Below are 14676 nucleotides of genomic sequence, written 5' to 3'. Positions count from 1 at the left end.
TGTTTATAAAAAGATTTTTCTTATAGTTCTAGGAAATTGAGGCCCCTCTACTGTGGTGGGTGGCAGGAGTGTTTTAAAAACAACTCCTTGAATTTCATTGTTCAACATTATACTTTAGTAGATATCAGGATGAATAATGCACACAGCCTTGCCCTTTAAGAATTTACAATCTAGTAGCGATCCAGACAGATATATAAATAATTTATTATAAAATAGAATAATAAATGAAAGCCCCCTCCTCAAATCTTAAGGATTATGATCTACATATTTACCTCACAAAAAGAAAAAATTATTGCTACATTGTCCACCTTGCATATTCTGATTCCTCACTACTGCCTACTCAAAAAGAGTATTCATCAGATAGAGATTTTAAGGTATCACAAACACACTTTTAAGTTCTGCATGGAAGATGCTCATCACATCTATTATCTGAGCCTCTATTTTAGCTAACATATAATTCCACTGGTGGCTCCTATTTGTCACATGCAATAGTATTAAAATACTGGTGTTTCTAGTGACCCATGATTGTCCTCTAGCAACGTGAAGAATGACCCCATAGCTTCTCATTTTGGTCTTTAAACCTCACAGGACTTCATGTTGCCTTTGTAGTGCTGCTAAGAAGGCACTCCTCTTCGGCTATCCCCAGGGGAAGTCAAGGCAGACAGCCTGTCACTATTCAATGACTCCCTGGGGACTTTTTAGAGGTCTCAGCTTCTAGCCTTTCCTGATATTCTTTTTCCAAATGCAGGACAGGGGATAATGAACTGGGGATGTCAATTTCTTTTCTGTTCTTTAAAAAATATATATATTTTATTGATTTTTAAAAAAATATATTTTTATTGATTTTTTTCACAGAGAGGAAGAGAGAGGGATAGAGAGTTAGAAACATCGATGAGAGAGAACCATCGACCAGCTGCCTCCTGCACACCCCCTACTGGGGATGTGCCCACAACCAAGGTACATGCCCTTGACCGGAATCGAACCTGGGACCCTTCAGTCCTCAGACCGATGCTGTATCTATTGAGCCAAACCGGTTTTGGCGAAAATAGCTTGTTTTTTTATAAATTTTTATTTTTCAATTACAATTGATATACAATATTGTATTAGTTAAGGCTTCTGGGAAGTCTTGAAGGCCTGGGAGGAGCACCCTTCTCCCACTCCCGTTAGCACTACCTGTGATAAATGTGCACTATTTTTGCCCATGGGTAGATTGAGAGGGAGCAGACATGCAGAAAGAGCCAGTGTGTGTGGGGTCCTCCTCTGTAGAGCTCTGCAGATCCCAAGTGGAAATGGCTCACAGTCACTCACTTCGCTCTGAAGGCTATGTGTAAAGTACTGTGGTTTGTGAACATATTGGAACTAACATTAATTCAGGCTTCTCAGAGATTATGAAGCCCCCAGAGACTGTCCAACTAGGTAACATTTTTTAAAAGGAGCATATTCACTGGGAGACTTCTTTTATTCCTATTTACATTGCCAGTAGTCAGTCTGAGGACTATGTACTTAACATAAAGAAAGTTATTTAAACACTAGAGGCCCAGTGCACGGGTTTGGGCACATTGAAAGGAAATTAATTAGGAGGTGGCCAGCAGAGTGGGACTGGGCGGGATGGGCCAGGCATACCCTGGAGCCAATCTTGGTCCCTCCCTGGCCGGCTGCACCTGGGGTGGCTGTGGGGCTCAAAGGGCGTCTCTGGAGTAAGCAGGTTGGGGTCTTTCCAGCAGGTGGGATCCCTCAGCCTGGCCTGTGGGGATCAGGCCAAAACTATAGTCCAACATCCCCCAAGGGGTCCTGGAGTGTGAGAGGGCACTCTGCAAAGTTGCTATTGCTCGGCAGCTCCTGCGTTGAGCATCTGCCTCTTGGTGGTCAATGGTCATCTTAGCTACTGGTCAGAGCATCTGCCCCCTGGTGGTCATTGTGCATCATAGCTACCGGATGGTCAAACGGTCAGATAGTTGCTTAGGCTTTTATATATATATAGATAAAGAGACAGAAGATATTAATAAATCTGATTTTGGTTTTAAAAATAGACAAAGACTCAAGTCAGCAAAACTTGAGACCACTTTTAGTTTTGTCTGACCCATTTGATTACATGATGCTTTGTGAAAAATTATCAGTGTCTGTGGTATCACAGAGAACTAACTACCATGATATACATGGAAAGAACACCCATGGAAAGAACACCAGATTCAAAGTTAGGAGATATGGATGCAAGATCAGGTCAGACTGTCACTTGAAAGCAGCGTAAGCAAAAGGAAGTTATCTGGTCTCTATAAGCCTCATGTTCATATGAAAAATGGAGATAGTCTGAGTATCAGTACAAGTAATACAAAAATCCCATATGAAATACTTTGAAATCTGTAAGTTCTACAACATAAAATGCATTTGTCAACAGAGGCAAAATTATAGCCAACATAATAACATCCCCAGCAACTGAATGGTGGAACAACCAGAACGACTGTTTGACCAATCATTGTGACTTGCACTGACCGTTAGGGGGCAAACACTCAACACAGAAGCTGCCCCCTGGTGCTCAGTGCACTACCACAGTGGGAGCACCCCTCAGCTGACTGGGATGAGTGGCTGCTCCCACTGCAAACCCTGGACTGACAGGCAGGAATCCAGGTTGCAATCATCACTTTCTTGTCCCAGGCTCCTCCTCCTCACTTCCTGCTGATGCCTCCAGATGCCCGCAGGCCGTGCAGCACTTCTGCTGAGCTCTCGGAGCTGACCCTGGAGGCTGGGAGGCAGATTCCTGGCCACCTCAGGACTTAGGCCTACTCTGCCGCCTCTCAGTGCTATTGTCCCTGGGCCCGGACCTGACTAGGTCCTCTGGAGAGGTGAGTGCCTCTTCGCACATTTTAATTGTGTTCTGGGCTTTTTTGAAGAGGAGGGTGTTACCAGGTAAGTTGGGCAGGTAGATGCATGGAAGAATCTTGAAGATTGTGGCAAGGAATTTAGATTTTATTCTAAATTCAGTGGAAAGCCATCAGATAGTTGCTCATTCCCTGCTCAGACCATTGCAATGGCCTCCTCACTATCTCCCTGCTTTTAGCCTTGTCTCTCTTCAGGCTATTTTCAACACAGCTGTCAGAGGGAGCCTATTAAAATAAAAGTCAGAAGATATTATTTCTCTGTCCAAAACCCTCTGTTCTTCTCTTATCTCAGAGTCAATGTCAAATTCCTCACCATATCCTATGAGGCTTGATAACATCTTCCCCACTTAACTTTCTTCCTACATTTCCTGCCAGTTTTCTGCTCCCTTACTCTTGCTCCTTAAACCCTTGTGCCTACTCCCACCTCAGGCCTTTGCTTTTCCTGGCCCTTCTGCATAAAATATATTCTCTAGATACCTATAAGGCTTCCTCTTTTGTTCTTTTAGGATTTTACTGAAATTTATCTTCTCAATTGAGGTAAAGTTTAATTGTTTGGATAAACCAATACTTCTTTTTTTTTTTTTTTTTTAAATGAATATTTAGTGGGTGTAACTCAAAGCCAAACTTGGCTCATTTTTATCCTGATGATTTCTGCAAAATAGCCACAATTGTTCATTGAGAAAACAGACTTAGTCTGATGGTTTCTTAAAATGCTACCTGGAATGATATACAGTGCCATTTTGATAATGCAGTTCTAGGCATAAACTTACAAATTCTTCTTTGTATTGAAAAGTTTACATTAGGTTAGTCTTTTCTGTAAACATAATGATAGAAAATCATTATGTTTCAGATCAACTTGCTGATCTGAAGCACGATGAAGGCCAACTCTGTCCAAATACTACTTGATCGCTGGGATACAGTACCCTCATTATTATATCATTGCCCTTCAATGGCTTGCCCACTGTCCTTGGGCTGAAGGCCATAATTTTTACCATGACCACAATGTCAGGACCCTACACGTCTCTCAACCCCATCTGATGTCCCACTTTCTCTTTGTGCCCTGACTTCCAGATATTCTTCATTTCCTTAGGACTTTTGCAGATGGTCATCCTTGGGCCTGGAATACTTTTACTTCCTCTTCTATGTATCTTGCTAACTCCTATACTTCAAGTCCAACAGCATCCACCACTTCCTTGACCCTGACCTCGTTCAACAGGTCAAACACTCCAATCCCTTCTTATGTACTCTTCTAATAACATAGTCCTTTCCTTCAAAGTGTCTATCATAGTTATGAATTTACATGTATTAGTTTTATTCTTTTATTATTTTTTATCTCACTCACTAAACTGTACAAGGACAGAGACTGTGTGCATATTTGCTAATTCTCAGTATCCAGCAGAGCTCTATGCCCATTTAAGATATTCTGTAATATTTGTTAAATAAGTAAATGGATGAATAAATATCAAACTATCTAAGTAAGTCACAATTTAGGTTTTTAGGGTCTCAATCAGCTTTTAATAGAATATCATCATTATCTTTCCATATCTGGAGCTTTCTGATATTATCATTATTTCCATGGCTTCCAATCTGATGACATCCCCCCAAATATTAATAATGCATAATTCACATGTGATTTTCAGCTTTCACTGAGCTTTCACATTCATTTCTACATTCTTCTTAAGTTACCGATAAAGACTCTGGAGCTCAAAATGCCACATAGTTAACAAGACACAAGTCAAGGCTAGAATTCTAACCATGCCAAGGCTCCTGGAAAACCTAAAGAGGGAAGATAAGAAACTGAAAACTGGGCCCACTTCTGAAGGTCCCCGGGGAAAGATATATTAAAGTAGAGGTTTCTTTCCAACCCCAAACAAAAGCTGATTTAATTTATTGAAGGGTTTATTTTATTAAAGTTGAGTTAGATTGGGTCACATAATTATCTGACCAGAGAGTATATGAAAGTGTAAAAATGGGGGAAAAATTAATTATTCCAATTTTATGACTTAGACAATAACCCTTACTAATTTCTCCTTTATATATCGTTTTGCGATTTTTCTTTATACTATCGATACGATATATAAGCACCAACTTAATATACTCTCCTCTATTTGTATACAATGCAATTTAGCACTCCACTACCTAAATGCCTCTCAAAGATGCCAATAGAATATGACAGACTCTGAAGGCTGCATGTCTGAGTCCCCTGAATTCCTCCTGCCCCTTAGATCTCCAGTCACTCACCAAACTCTGCTAGTTCCATTTGATCTACTCTTCTACCAGAGGCCCATGGAATCATTCACCTGGATGATCATATTATCCTCCTAAACAGTCTTTCTACCATCAGTCTCTACCCATTCATCTCATTCTCCAAAGAGATTCTTTCTTGAGTAGAAATGAAATAATATTACTTTTCTGCTTCTACCCTGCTCTGTAGGGTAGACTCCTACATAGCAGCTTATTCATTGTAGTCCCTACTGATCCTTGAAATTGATCAGCCTGGGGTCAATCCCTCCCAGTGACTCCAACAGCAATCAAGGCTCAACTACAACAGGTCAGTACACACAGCCTACACAGGTGTGCATCTCGAGTGGCCAGCCCAAGTGATGGGGGAGGCTGTGCCACTTGGCCCTACAGGATACTTGCTACACAAAGCCATTGTATCAATTCCAGGAGATGTATCATGTATCAGCTCTACATAATGAACAGAAACAGACACAGGAAAGCAGGCAAAATGTGGAAACAAAAAAACAGGTCCCAAATGAAGAGCAATCTCAAAAAAAAAAAAAAAAAAAAAAAAAAAAAAAAAAAAAAAAAAAAAAAAAAAAAAAAAAGAACTAAATGAAATGGAGGCAAGCAAACTACCTCATACAGAGTTCAAAACATCGGTTATAAAGATGCTCAAGAAACTTAGTGTGAACGTCAAGGAATTTAGTGAGAATTCAATAGCATGAAAAGAACATAGAAACTATAAAAAAGAACCAGTGAGAAATGAAGGATATACTAACTAAAATGAAAAATGATTCATAGGCAATCAACAGTAGTGTGCTAGATAAAACTGAGAATCAAATCAATGATTTAAAATATAAAAAAGCAAAAAATACCCCATCAGAACAGTAAAAAGAAAAAAGAATAAAAAAAGTGAAGATAGTATAAAACCTCTGGGACAACTTCAAGCAAAACAACATTTGTATCATGAGGGTGCTGGCAGGAGAACAGAGAGAGAATGAACTTGAATATCTATTTGAAAAAATAATGGCTAAAAACTTTCCCAACTTGGTGAATGAAATAGACATACAGGTCCAGGAAGTGTAGAGTACCAAATGAAATGAACCCAATGAGGCGCACACCAGAATATAATGAACAACATAAACTGATGAACATAAATAGATCCAGAGACAGAGAAGCATCAAACAGACCATCCAACTTCAGAGGGAAGGCAGGGGAGGGAGGTGGGTAAGAGATCAACCAAAGGACTTATATGCATGCATGTAAACATAACCAATGGACACAGACACTAAGGGGGTGAGGGCATGTGTTGGGGGTGGTTGGGGAGAGCTCAATGGGGGAAAAGAAGACATATGTAATAGCATATGTAATACTTTAAACAATAAAGAATTTTTAAAAAAGGAGAAGAATTTATTTAGATAAAAAAGAGGCTCACACTAAGACATATCATAATTAAAATGCCAAAGATTAAAAACAAAGTGAATCTTAAAAGCAGCAAGAGAAAAACAGTTACCTACAAGAGAGCACCCATATGACTGTCAGCTTGTTTCTCAGCAGAAACTTTGTAGGCCAGAAGGGAGTGCCAAGATATATTTAAAGTGATGAAAAAAGCAAGGACCTACAACTAAGATTACTCTACCTAGTAAAACTATCATTTAGAATTGAAGGACAGATAAAGAGCTTCCCAGACAGGAAAAAGCTAAAGGAGTTAATTACCACCAAACCAATATTACATGAAATGTTAAAGGGTCTTTTTTTAAGAAGAAGAAAAAAACAAAGAATATGAACAATAAAATGGTAATAAATACATATCTATTAACAATTGAATCTAAAAAACAAAAGAAATGAACAAACAGAACAGAAAAAGACTCAGAGATATAAGAACATTTTGACAGTTGTTAGATGGGCAGGCAGTTGAGAGAGTGGTTGAAAAAGGTGAAGGAATTAAGTACAAATTGGTTGTTATAGAATAGTCATGGGAGTAAAGTATAGCACAGGGAATAATAATATTGTATATCTATATAAGTCAATAATATTGTAATAACTATGTAAGGTGTCAGATGGGTATGACATTTATCAGGATAATAACTTAGTAAGTTGTATAATGTCTAATCACTGGGGTGTACACTTGAAACTAATATAATAATGTATATCAACTATAATTGAAAAATAAAAATATAATTAAAAAAAAAGAAAGGAAAACTGTTTAACCACCAAAGAAAAAAAAAATGGACAGGAAGAATTGTGTGGTTATTTCATCTTTGTATACAAAGCAATCCCTGACAATTCCAGGCCATAAACAGAAACATATTTTGTCAGTTATTCACAGAGTGGCTTCCTTCCTCTTCACCAAAGTTTCAGATCTGCTGACTGGCAGAGAGCATATTGCAAATACAACTTTTAAATTTATTTCTGGAAATGATCACTAGCAAAATATTTGCCTTTTCATAGCAAAGATATACCCACAATACGCATATACAGGGAAAATACATTATTAAACAAAGACCCAAGAAAGAAAAACGGTGCTCTATGACGGGGAAGGCGCTGGGAGGCAATACTCACAGAGATCGAAGGCTAAGCAACTGCTGGAAAGTGTCAGCCTTAATTTCATAGATTTCATTATGTCGCAGGTCTCTGAAATGACAGAGGCCCAAAGATTGATTTCAAAGTCACTGGTTTCAAAGCCTGGTCTTCTGAGAACTTTTACAGAGGGAATACCTGCCCTCAATCAAAGAAATACATGAAATTGACTATCAAGTGACCTTAACATTTTTTTGTTGTTGTTTTAAAAAAGAACATTGTAACTTATACACTTAAACAAGTATTGTTTGTCTCTCTTTCAAAGCAGCTAGTTCTTTTAGGTGAACATAAAACTATATCCCAAATGCCATCTTCATTTAAATACTTTGAGAATGCCTCTCCTAGCTCTGCCTTCAGAGCCTTTCTTATATTTTAGGGTCTCCAGGAGTTTCCAAACTGCCTTTCAAGATAGATTATTTCTTTCTCCATTAATTTTCAAAGGCGTTCAGAGAAAAATTAAGACGGTTAATATTATTTTGATCAAAACCAAAGTATGAGTATAAAGCAATACACTGATGTTTTATGGAGGCGGCAATTTTAAGAAAGGACTTTTAAAATATTTCATGTGTAAGTAGCACCAATGGCACTTCAAATATGACCAATATGGCACCTCCCCTAAAGATGACTATTGTGAAACAAACATACCAACAAACTCAAGACTCCCATATTAAAAAAGCACACACCACTTATTGGATATGTAAGTTTAGCAAAATGCCAAAGCTCAAACAAGCTGTCTTCATTATTATACCAAGTTTGGGGGGGGGGGGGCGCAAGGAGGGGAAAGGAAATAATAAATGGTTTACTTATCATATAATGCATGGTAAAGTAGTATTATTTGTATTTCCTAACTTTATAGCTATCCCATACATGTTGTGTGTGTAAGAAGGGAACACACATGAAATGTCTCCTCAGTGAACCAAGCAAATCAATGACTCCTGGATACGTGAATTTGGGTTCTTATTTTCGGCTAGGTGACTTAGAGACTTTATAGACATACATTTTCTGAAGCTTTCGGCAGACTGAAAAGATGGGTAAATCCTCCAGCAGGTTGTAAGATAGATCTCTGAAAAACAGAAGGTACAAAAGGGAAAAAGTCTGTTACATATTAATCGTAAGGAAACATGCTCCCTTTCCCTTTTGAGATGATATATCTCCTAAAGGCCGACACTGAACATTTCTCCAGCCTGACATGGAGCAGGTAGTCACCGTTATTGGATTAAGCAGAAGATTCAAATGTTTACTAAAATGTAACTGTTATACTTTTTTAATTGATTTAAATAATTTACTTAATGAATATATTTATATTTTGTTAGTGATGATCTACAATGTTCTAGCTATTACCTTACTTAAATGAGTACAAATCAAATTAAATAATTGTGCCTCTGTTTCTAAGAACTGCTATCTACAGCTAAAAGAATCACTGTTGGTTCTTTTCTAATTAACTAAAATAAAACCCCAACAACAATTCAAAACATAGCATTAACTTGGAAATCAATCACTACGAGAAAGGGAGGGATGGAAATCTAAGAAAGTCTTCAGCCAAAACTCAACAAATTACAGAATAACACAACCATCTGGATATATTTAGAGTAGAATATAACTAATCTAAAACAAGCCACGGTAATTTGCAGAAAGCTTAGAAAAAGAAATCTGGTAGATAAAGTAACATAGATATATTTGTAAAAACTTTTGTCTCATATTTTAGAAGTTATCAGCTAATCAGCTAACACGTTTGTATGCCTGATTTTAATTCTTAAAACTAGATCCCCACTATGTAACTAAAACAATCATTACTAAGAGGCTCTTAAGTTATTTTATTCTTTAATTGATCACTTTATTCTACATTTATTGGATAAATGTAATTTATATAGAAATACAATTCATTTCCTTCACATAAATAGTTCAGATAAAGCTGTTTGCAAACACAAATTTGTAGTTTATTGTAGAGGTTTCAAAGATCAAACCAAATCAAAAACAAAATAGCAAAACCATACCTCTCACCCATACACAAGTATACAGTATGTAATTTTGAAAAGTGAGTGAAATAAAATGGACACACATGTTATCAAACCTGAGAGTAATTTGGTTCACTGATCTTCACAGACTTCAAGGGGACACATCCTTCCTGTGTGCCTCTTAGTAGAGGGTGCATAAAATCCTCTTCCTCATAAAAGACACAGTGTCACCTCCTACCTAACTTCTACCTAAGGATTTTCATGGTTAACATTGACCAAGCACTTCTTACATGTACAATAGATACCATGTTTACAGCTCTACCAGAATTATTTAACTTAACACTTGTGGTCACTCTCTGAGGAAGACACTATGATGATCCCCATACAATGTGAAATGACTTGCTTAAGATCACCAGCTGCTAAGTATGGAAAGCCACACACAACCAAGTAACTCCCTTGGAGGTGAAGCAAGTTTGGAGTGAAACCATTCAAGTGCAGTTAAATTTCCTCATGTAACAAGGACCCACGGATGATTCAGCCTAAAGGGTTGCTCTCAGACCTCTGCTTCTAGAACCTAAAGTAGACTGTAGTAGAGGTCAGGACTCTGAATTCTTTTCTCAACTTCAACTCAATCGACTTGGTTGATACACTGGCCAGAGCACTGGTATCTTTCTCAGTTCTCTCTTTAAATGAGAAGATGGCTGCTTTGCTGATATTGCAGAGTTATTGGGAAGAACAAATCAATATTGTAGGTTGAAGTGCTTTGAAAATGGCAAGATCCTGCTATTAATGTATTTGTGTATTTTCAGGCATTTCTAGTTTCAAGTTGAGGAAGAATAATGGAAGTGAGAAACAAGATGACGAGTTAACACTGCCTGAGAGTTTGCAATGTTCCCGGGGCTGGTATTTAATCCTCACGATGATCCTCTGAAGGAAGTAATTACACCTCTACTTTATAGATTAGGAAACAGACGAGAAGGAATAAACAACTTGTTCAAGATACTGTGCTGGTATAGAGAGAGACTGGACTTGAACCAGAAAAACAGACCCCAGAGTCTATGCATAACCAATTTGTCAGTCAGCCTCCATTAATGCAGTTCTAGACCTGGGTGGTTTAATATTTACTGTATGACATAGTGAAGATAGATGCAATTTATTATTATTATTATTATTATTATTAATATTTTAAAAAATATTTTTATTGATTTCAGAGAGGAAGAGAAAGGGAGAAATAGAAACATCAATGGTGAGAGGGAATCATTGATTTGGTGTCTCCTGCACGCCCCCTACTGTGGCTCGAGCCTGCAACCCGGGCTTGTGACCTGACCAGGAATGGAACTGTGATCTCCTGGTTCACAGGTCAACGCTCAACCACTGAGCAATACCAGCCAGGCAACAGATGCAATTTAAATACTGGCTCCCAACTTATTAATTATAGGATGTAAAATTCTAGTCATGGTATTGATCCAGTTTTCCTAAGAAATGAAGATAATTTTACTTATTCTGTGTGTGGTGGGGAGAATTCTAAGATGGCTCCATGATTCCCACCACCTGCTGTACATACACTTTTGCCTAGTTATTCAATAAAACTGCTTGTGTTTAAAATTTGGACTCTGCTACTTTCTTGCCCTTAAGTTTCCCAATTCTCAGTTTTCTCATCTGTATCTCTACCTCCTAGGGCAATGTGGGGTGAATAAGTGGAGACCAGCTCTGTCCCTTTCCTTCAAACATAAAAACGCCTGACTCCAAGGCTATCCCATGGTATTACTGCAACTCCATCCATTGAGCAACTGTGGCCTGGAGTGACGTGCAGGCTGGGAATGGGGGAAGGCAGAACCACCACGACAGACGTCCCCCTTCTTCCACGTAACATCTGTAGTGCTGCTTGTAGCGCTGCTACTAGGTAAAGCCTGTGGTGGAATGGCAGGCATTCAATGGCCGCAGATGTCTACTGCGTGAGAACAGAACCATGGCAAACGATGAAGGGCCCTTTTACTAAGTCCCAACAATGCTTGAGAGGACGATAATAGGGTTGAGTGGGATTTCAGGGAGAGGGCTGAGAATGGAAGGTCAAAACAAAGCTCTTCAAGTTCCTATAAACGACTTTTCATAAAACAAGAAAGGCAGAGGGAAAAGAAAAAAAAAAAAAAAGCTCCAAGCCAACAGAAATAACATATGCAAACAGTTTAACCATTAGATGAAACATTAGAACATGGCACCCACAACAATACCGGAAGGACGTTTGGTTGCCTTTATCAAGGTCTGTGTGCATCCGATAGCTTAATTTTTTTTTATTTTGGCATCCATAGTGGGTTTTTAATCTATTTTTTTCTGCTCTGAAAAGCCTTTAGAGGGGAAAAGGAAGTCATTTGGGCTTGTTCATATCCATTTTCTTAAAGGAAATGTGTGCCAGTTGGAATCTAGTGGAAGACCGTTTGGGGTTTGGAAACATGGTGTACTGCCATCATTGTCAGGGAGCCGCGTCCCTGGCCCACAGCGGGCAAAGGAGGCCTGACCTCCTGGAGAAGAGCAGGGAAAGAACTTCCTTCCCTTTTAAAGGGTTTTGAAATAATGCCTGCCACTTCACCCCTAGATGGCGGCTGCCTGTTCACAAAGCGTTACTGCCTTACTGATACGCACAGCATTTGGAGATTGGGTAACTGATCACACACGGTTGGAGGAAGAGATGAGATCTGTGCTCCAGTTAAAGTCCTGTTGAAACACAAAACCAGACATAGCTCTTTTATTCAGGCATCACACGGACGCATTTTGATTCACTGACATTTAGACTGCTTGTGCTTTAAAAGCAGTGCCTGTTCTGGTCAAAGTCAAGAGTTTTCTCAAGTACTCACAGGCTCTCCAGGCTCTCAGTTCCACTCAAGTCGGGAAACTCAGTGATTTGTGAGGCACCATTCAAAGTCCTAGAAGGAGGGATACATGAGAATTATTGGGAGGAGATAAAAATGGATAATTAAAAAAAAATTTAAAGTATATTTTAAGAAATATATTTTTGTTGATTTCAAAGAGGAAGGGAGAGAGAGATAGAAACATCAATGATGAGCCAAAACCGGTTTGGCTCACTGGTAGAGTGTCGTTCTGCGGACTGAAAGATCCCAGATTCGATTCAGTCAAGGGCATGTACATTGGTTGCGGGCACATCCCCAGTAGGGGGTGTGCAAGAGGCAGCTGGTCGATGTTTCTCTCTCATCGACGTTTCTAGCTCTCTATCTCTCTCCCTTCCTCTCTGTAAAATATCAATAAAATATATTTTAAAAAAAAGAAAAGAAAAAAAAAAAAAGAAACATCAGTGATGAGAGAAATCGTTGATCAGCTGCCTCCTGGGTGCCCCCCATGGGGTGGGAGATTGAGCCCACAACTCGGGCATGTGCCCTGACTGTGAATGGAACTGTGATCTGGCTTATAGGTCAATGGTCAACCACTGAGCCACGCTGTCCAGGCAAAAATGGGTAGTTTTTATTTCAAAGCACTTCAACTTTATAACATTCATTTGGTTTTTACAGCAACCCTACATGGGAAAGTGATATGTCAGAGAAAAACTTACAGTGTTCTTAGTTCAGGTAAATGCTGAAAAGCAGATCTCCCAACAAGCTGGATCGGGTTATCATAGAAATGTCTGAAAAAAAATAAATAAATCCAAACACCAGTGTCTTAGTAAAAAACTTAAATGGCAAATTTCAACAAGTACATTCAATGTTTTTCTGTAATTTCCATTATCCTATCTCTCTCTATAAAAGCCTAAGTGACCAAATGACAGAATGACCATTGCCTGGTCACTATGACAGGCACTGACCACCAAGGGGAAGATTCTCAATGCAGACATCCCCCTAGGGATTCCAGAGAGAGGGAGCTGGCCAGGCCGAGGGACCCACCAGTGCACGAATCCATGCACTGGACCTCTAGTATTATATAACATTCCCGATTACATGGTTTCAAGCAACCTCAAAAGTGTTAACTTATATTATGAGACTTTTGGTAAGAAATCCATACTATTTAAGATCGAAAGTTTCTGACAGCAGATATGAATGATAGCTACTAAGGAGAAAAGCAAATGAACTGACAGTCGTTATTACTTAAAAATCTCCCTGTGCCTCCAACATCTGTGGACTCTAGTGAGTGCCAGAAAGGTAATTCAGGGTGTTGGCAATTAATGATATTAATTAATGATATGGTTAATTAATATCACTAACTGAAGAAAGGTGAAGTTTTATATGTTACATGAAGAGTCTATCCTCTGGTCAAATCTTATCATAACACACAAGGGACTAAAAAAATGGAATTTGCCTCATAATATTATATTATCCTTTATTTGCACTATGCAATTATATATTCATATATATTCAGTGTACCCTGGGCAGATGTGATACACACACTTGTATACATGGGCAGAGTCATCACAGATACAAATAAGGAGCTATAGGGTACTCGGATGTGAGTTCCTTCATGAGATTAGGAAAAAAATTAATAAAAATTTCATTTGAAATGGACCCTGGAAAACAAATTTTTAATAAGTATACTGAGGATATAGCATCATAGGAGCAAAGGAAACAAGGAAATATTAATTTTATGAATTTAGCTTAGTTGGTCTGGACTATATGTAGGGTAATTGAGTAGAGCTTTGGGGAACTGATCAGGAGGGTTGGCCGGGGCCACATGGAAGGCTGTGAAAGCCATTGTAAGGAGTGTGCATTTAACGTAAATAGAAAACCCCGAGTTTCTGCATGTTTCATAGCAAGAGAGTGACAATATGGATGCTGTGTTTCAAGAGAGATGACTCTACCAGTGGTGGATGCAGGGAGACGAGCCTTAGCTTGATGCACGTCTAGAGGTAATTGAGAGCAGAGAGGCTGATGGGCAGCTGGATGGGAAGTTAGGCATAGGATGGGACTGCAGAGGGAGAAATAAAGCCTGTGTAGCCAATAGATACAGGAAGCCTTTGCCTTCACAGAAAGTGGGAACCTGGGAGGGGCGTGGGTGGGGATGGCAATGACAAGAGATGGAAACAGAAGCAGAAGCAAGGA

General features: G+C 38.9%; 1 protein-coding gene across 1 annotated transcript in view; it reads right to left on the bottom strand.

Annotated features, from left to right (window-relative positions):
* The window catches only part of LGR5 (leucine rich repeat containing G protein-coupled receptor 5), a 139214-nt gene that overhangs the window by 12183 nt on the left and 112355 nt on the right, over positions 1-14676 (bottom strand). Inside the window, exons 9-13 of the mRNA XM_036458393.2 lie at positions 13200-13271; positions 12490-12558; positions 12278-12349; positions 8680-8745; positions 7665-7736 (exon numbers count right to left, since the gene is read on the bottom strand). Coding sequence (XP_036314286.1) covers positions 7665-7736; positions 8680-8745; positions 12278-12349; positions 12490-12558; positions 13200-13271 — 351 coding nt within the window. The remainder of the gene's footprint in view (positions 1-7664; positions 7737-8679; positions 8746-12277; positions 12350-12489; positions 12559-13199; positions 13272-14676) is intronic.

The sequence above is a fragment of the Pipistrellus kuhlii genome, unplaced genomic scaffold, assembly GCF_014108245.1.
Source record: "Pipistrellus kuhlii isolate mPipKuh1 unplaced genomic scaffold, mPipKuh1.p scaffold_m20_p_3, whole genome shotgun sequence".
In the NCBI taxonomy this organism is placed as follows: Eukaryota; Metazoa; Chordata; class Mammalia; order Chiroptera; family Vespertilionidae; genus Pipistrellus; species Pipistrellus kuhlii.
This window is presented reverse-complemented; position numbering and strand designations above follow the sequence as displayed.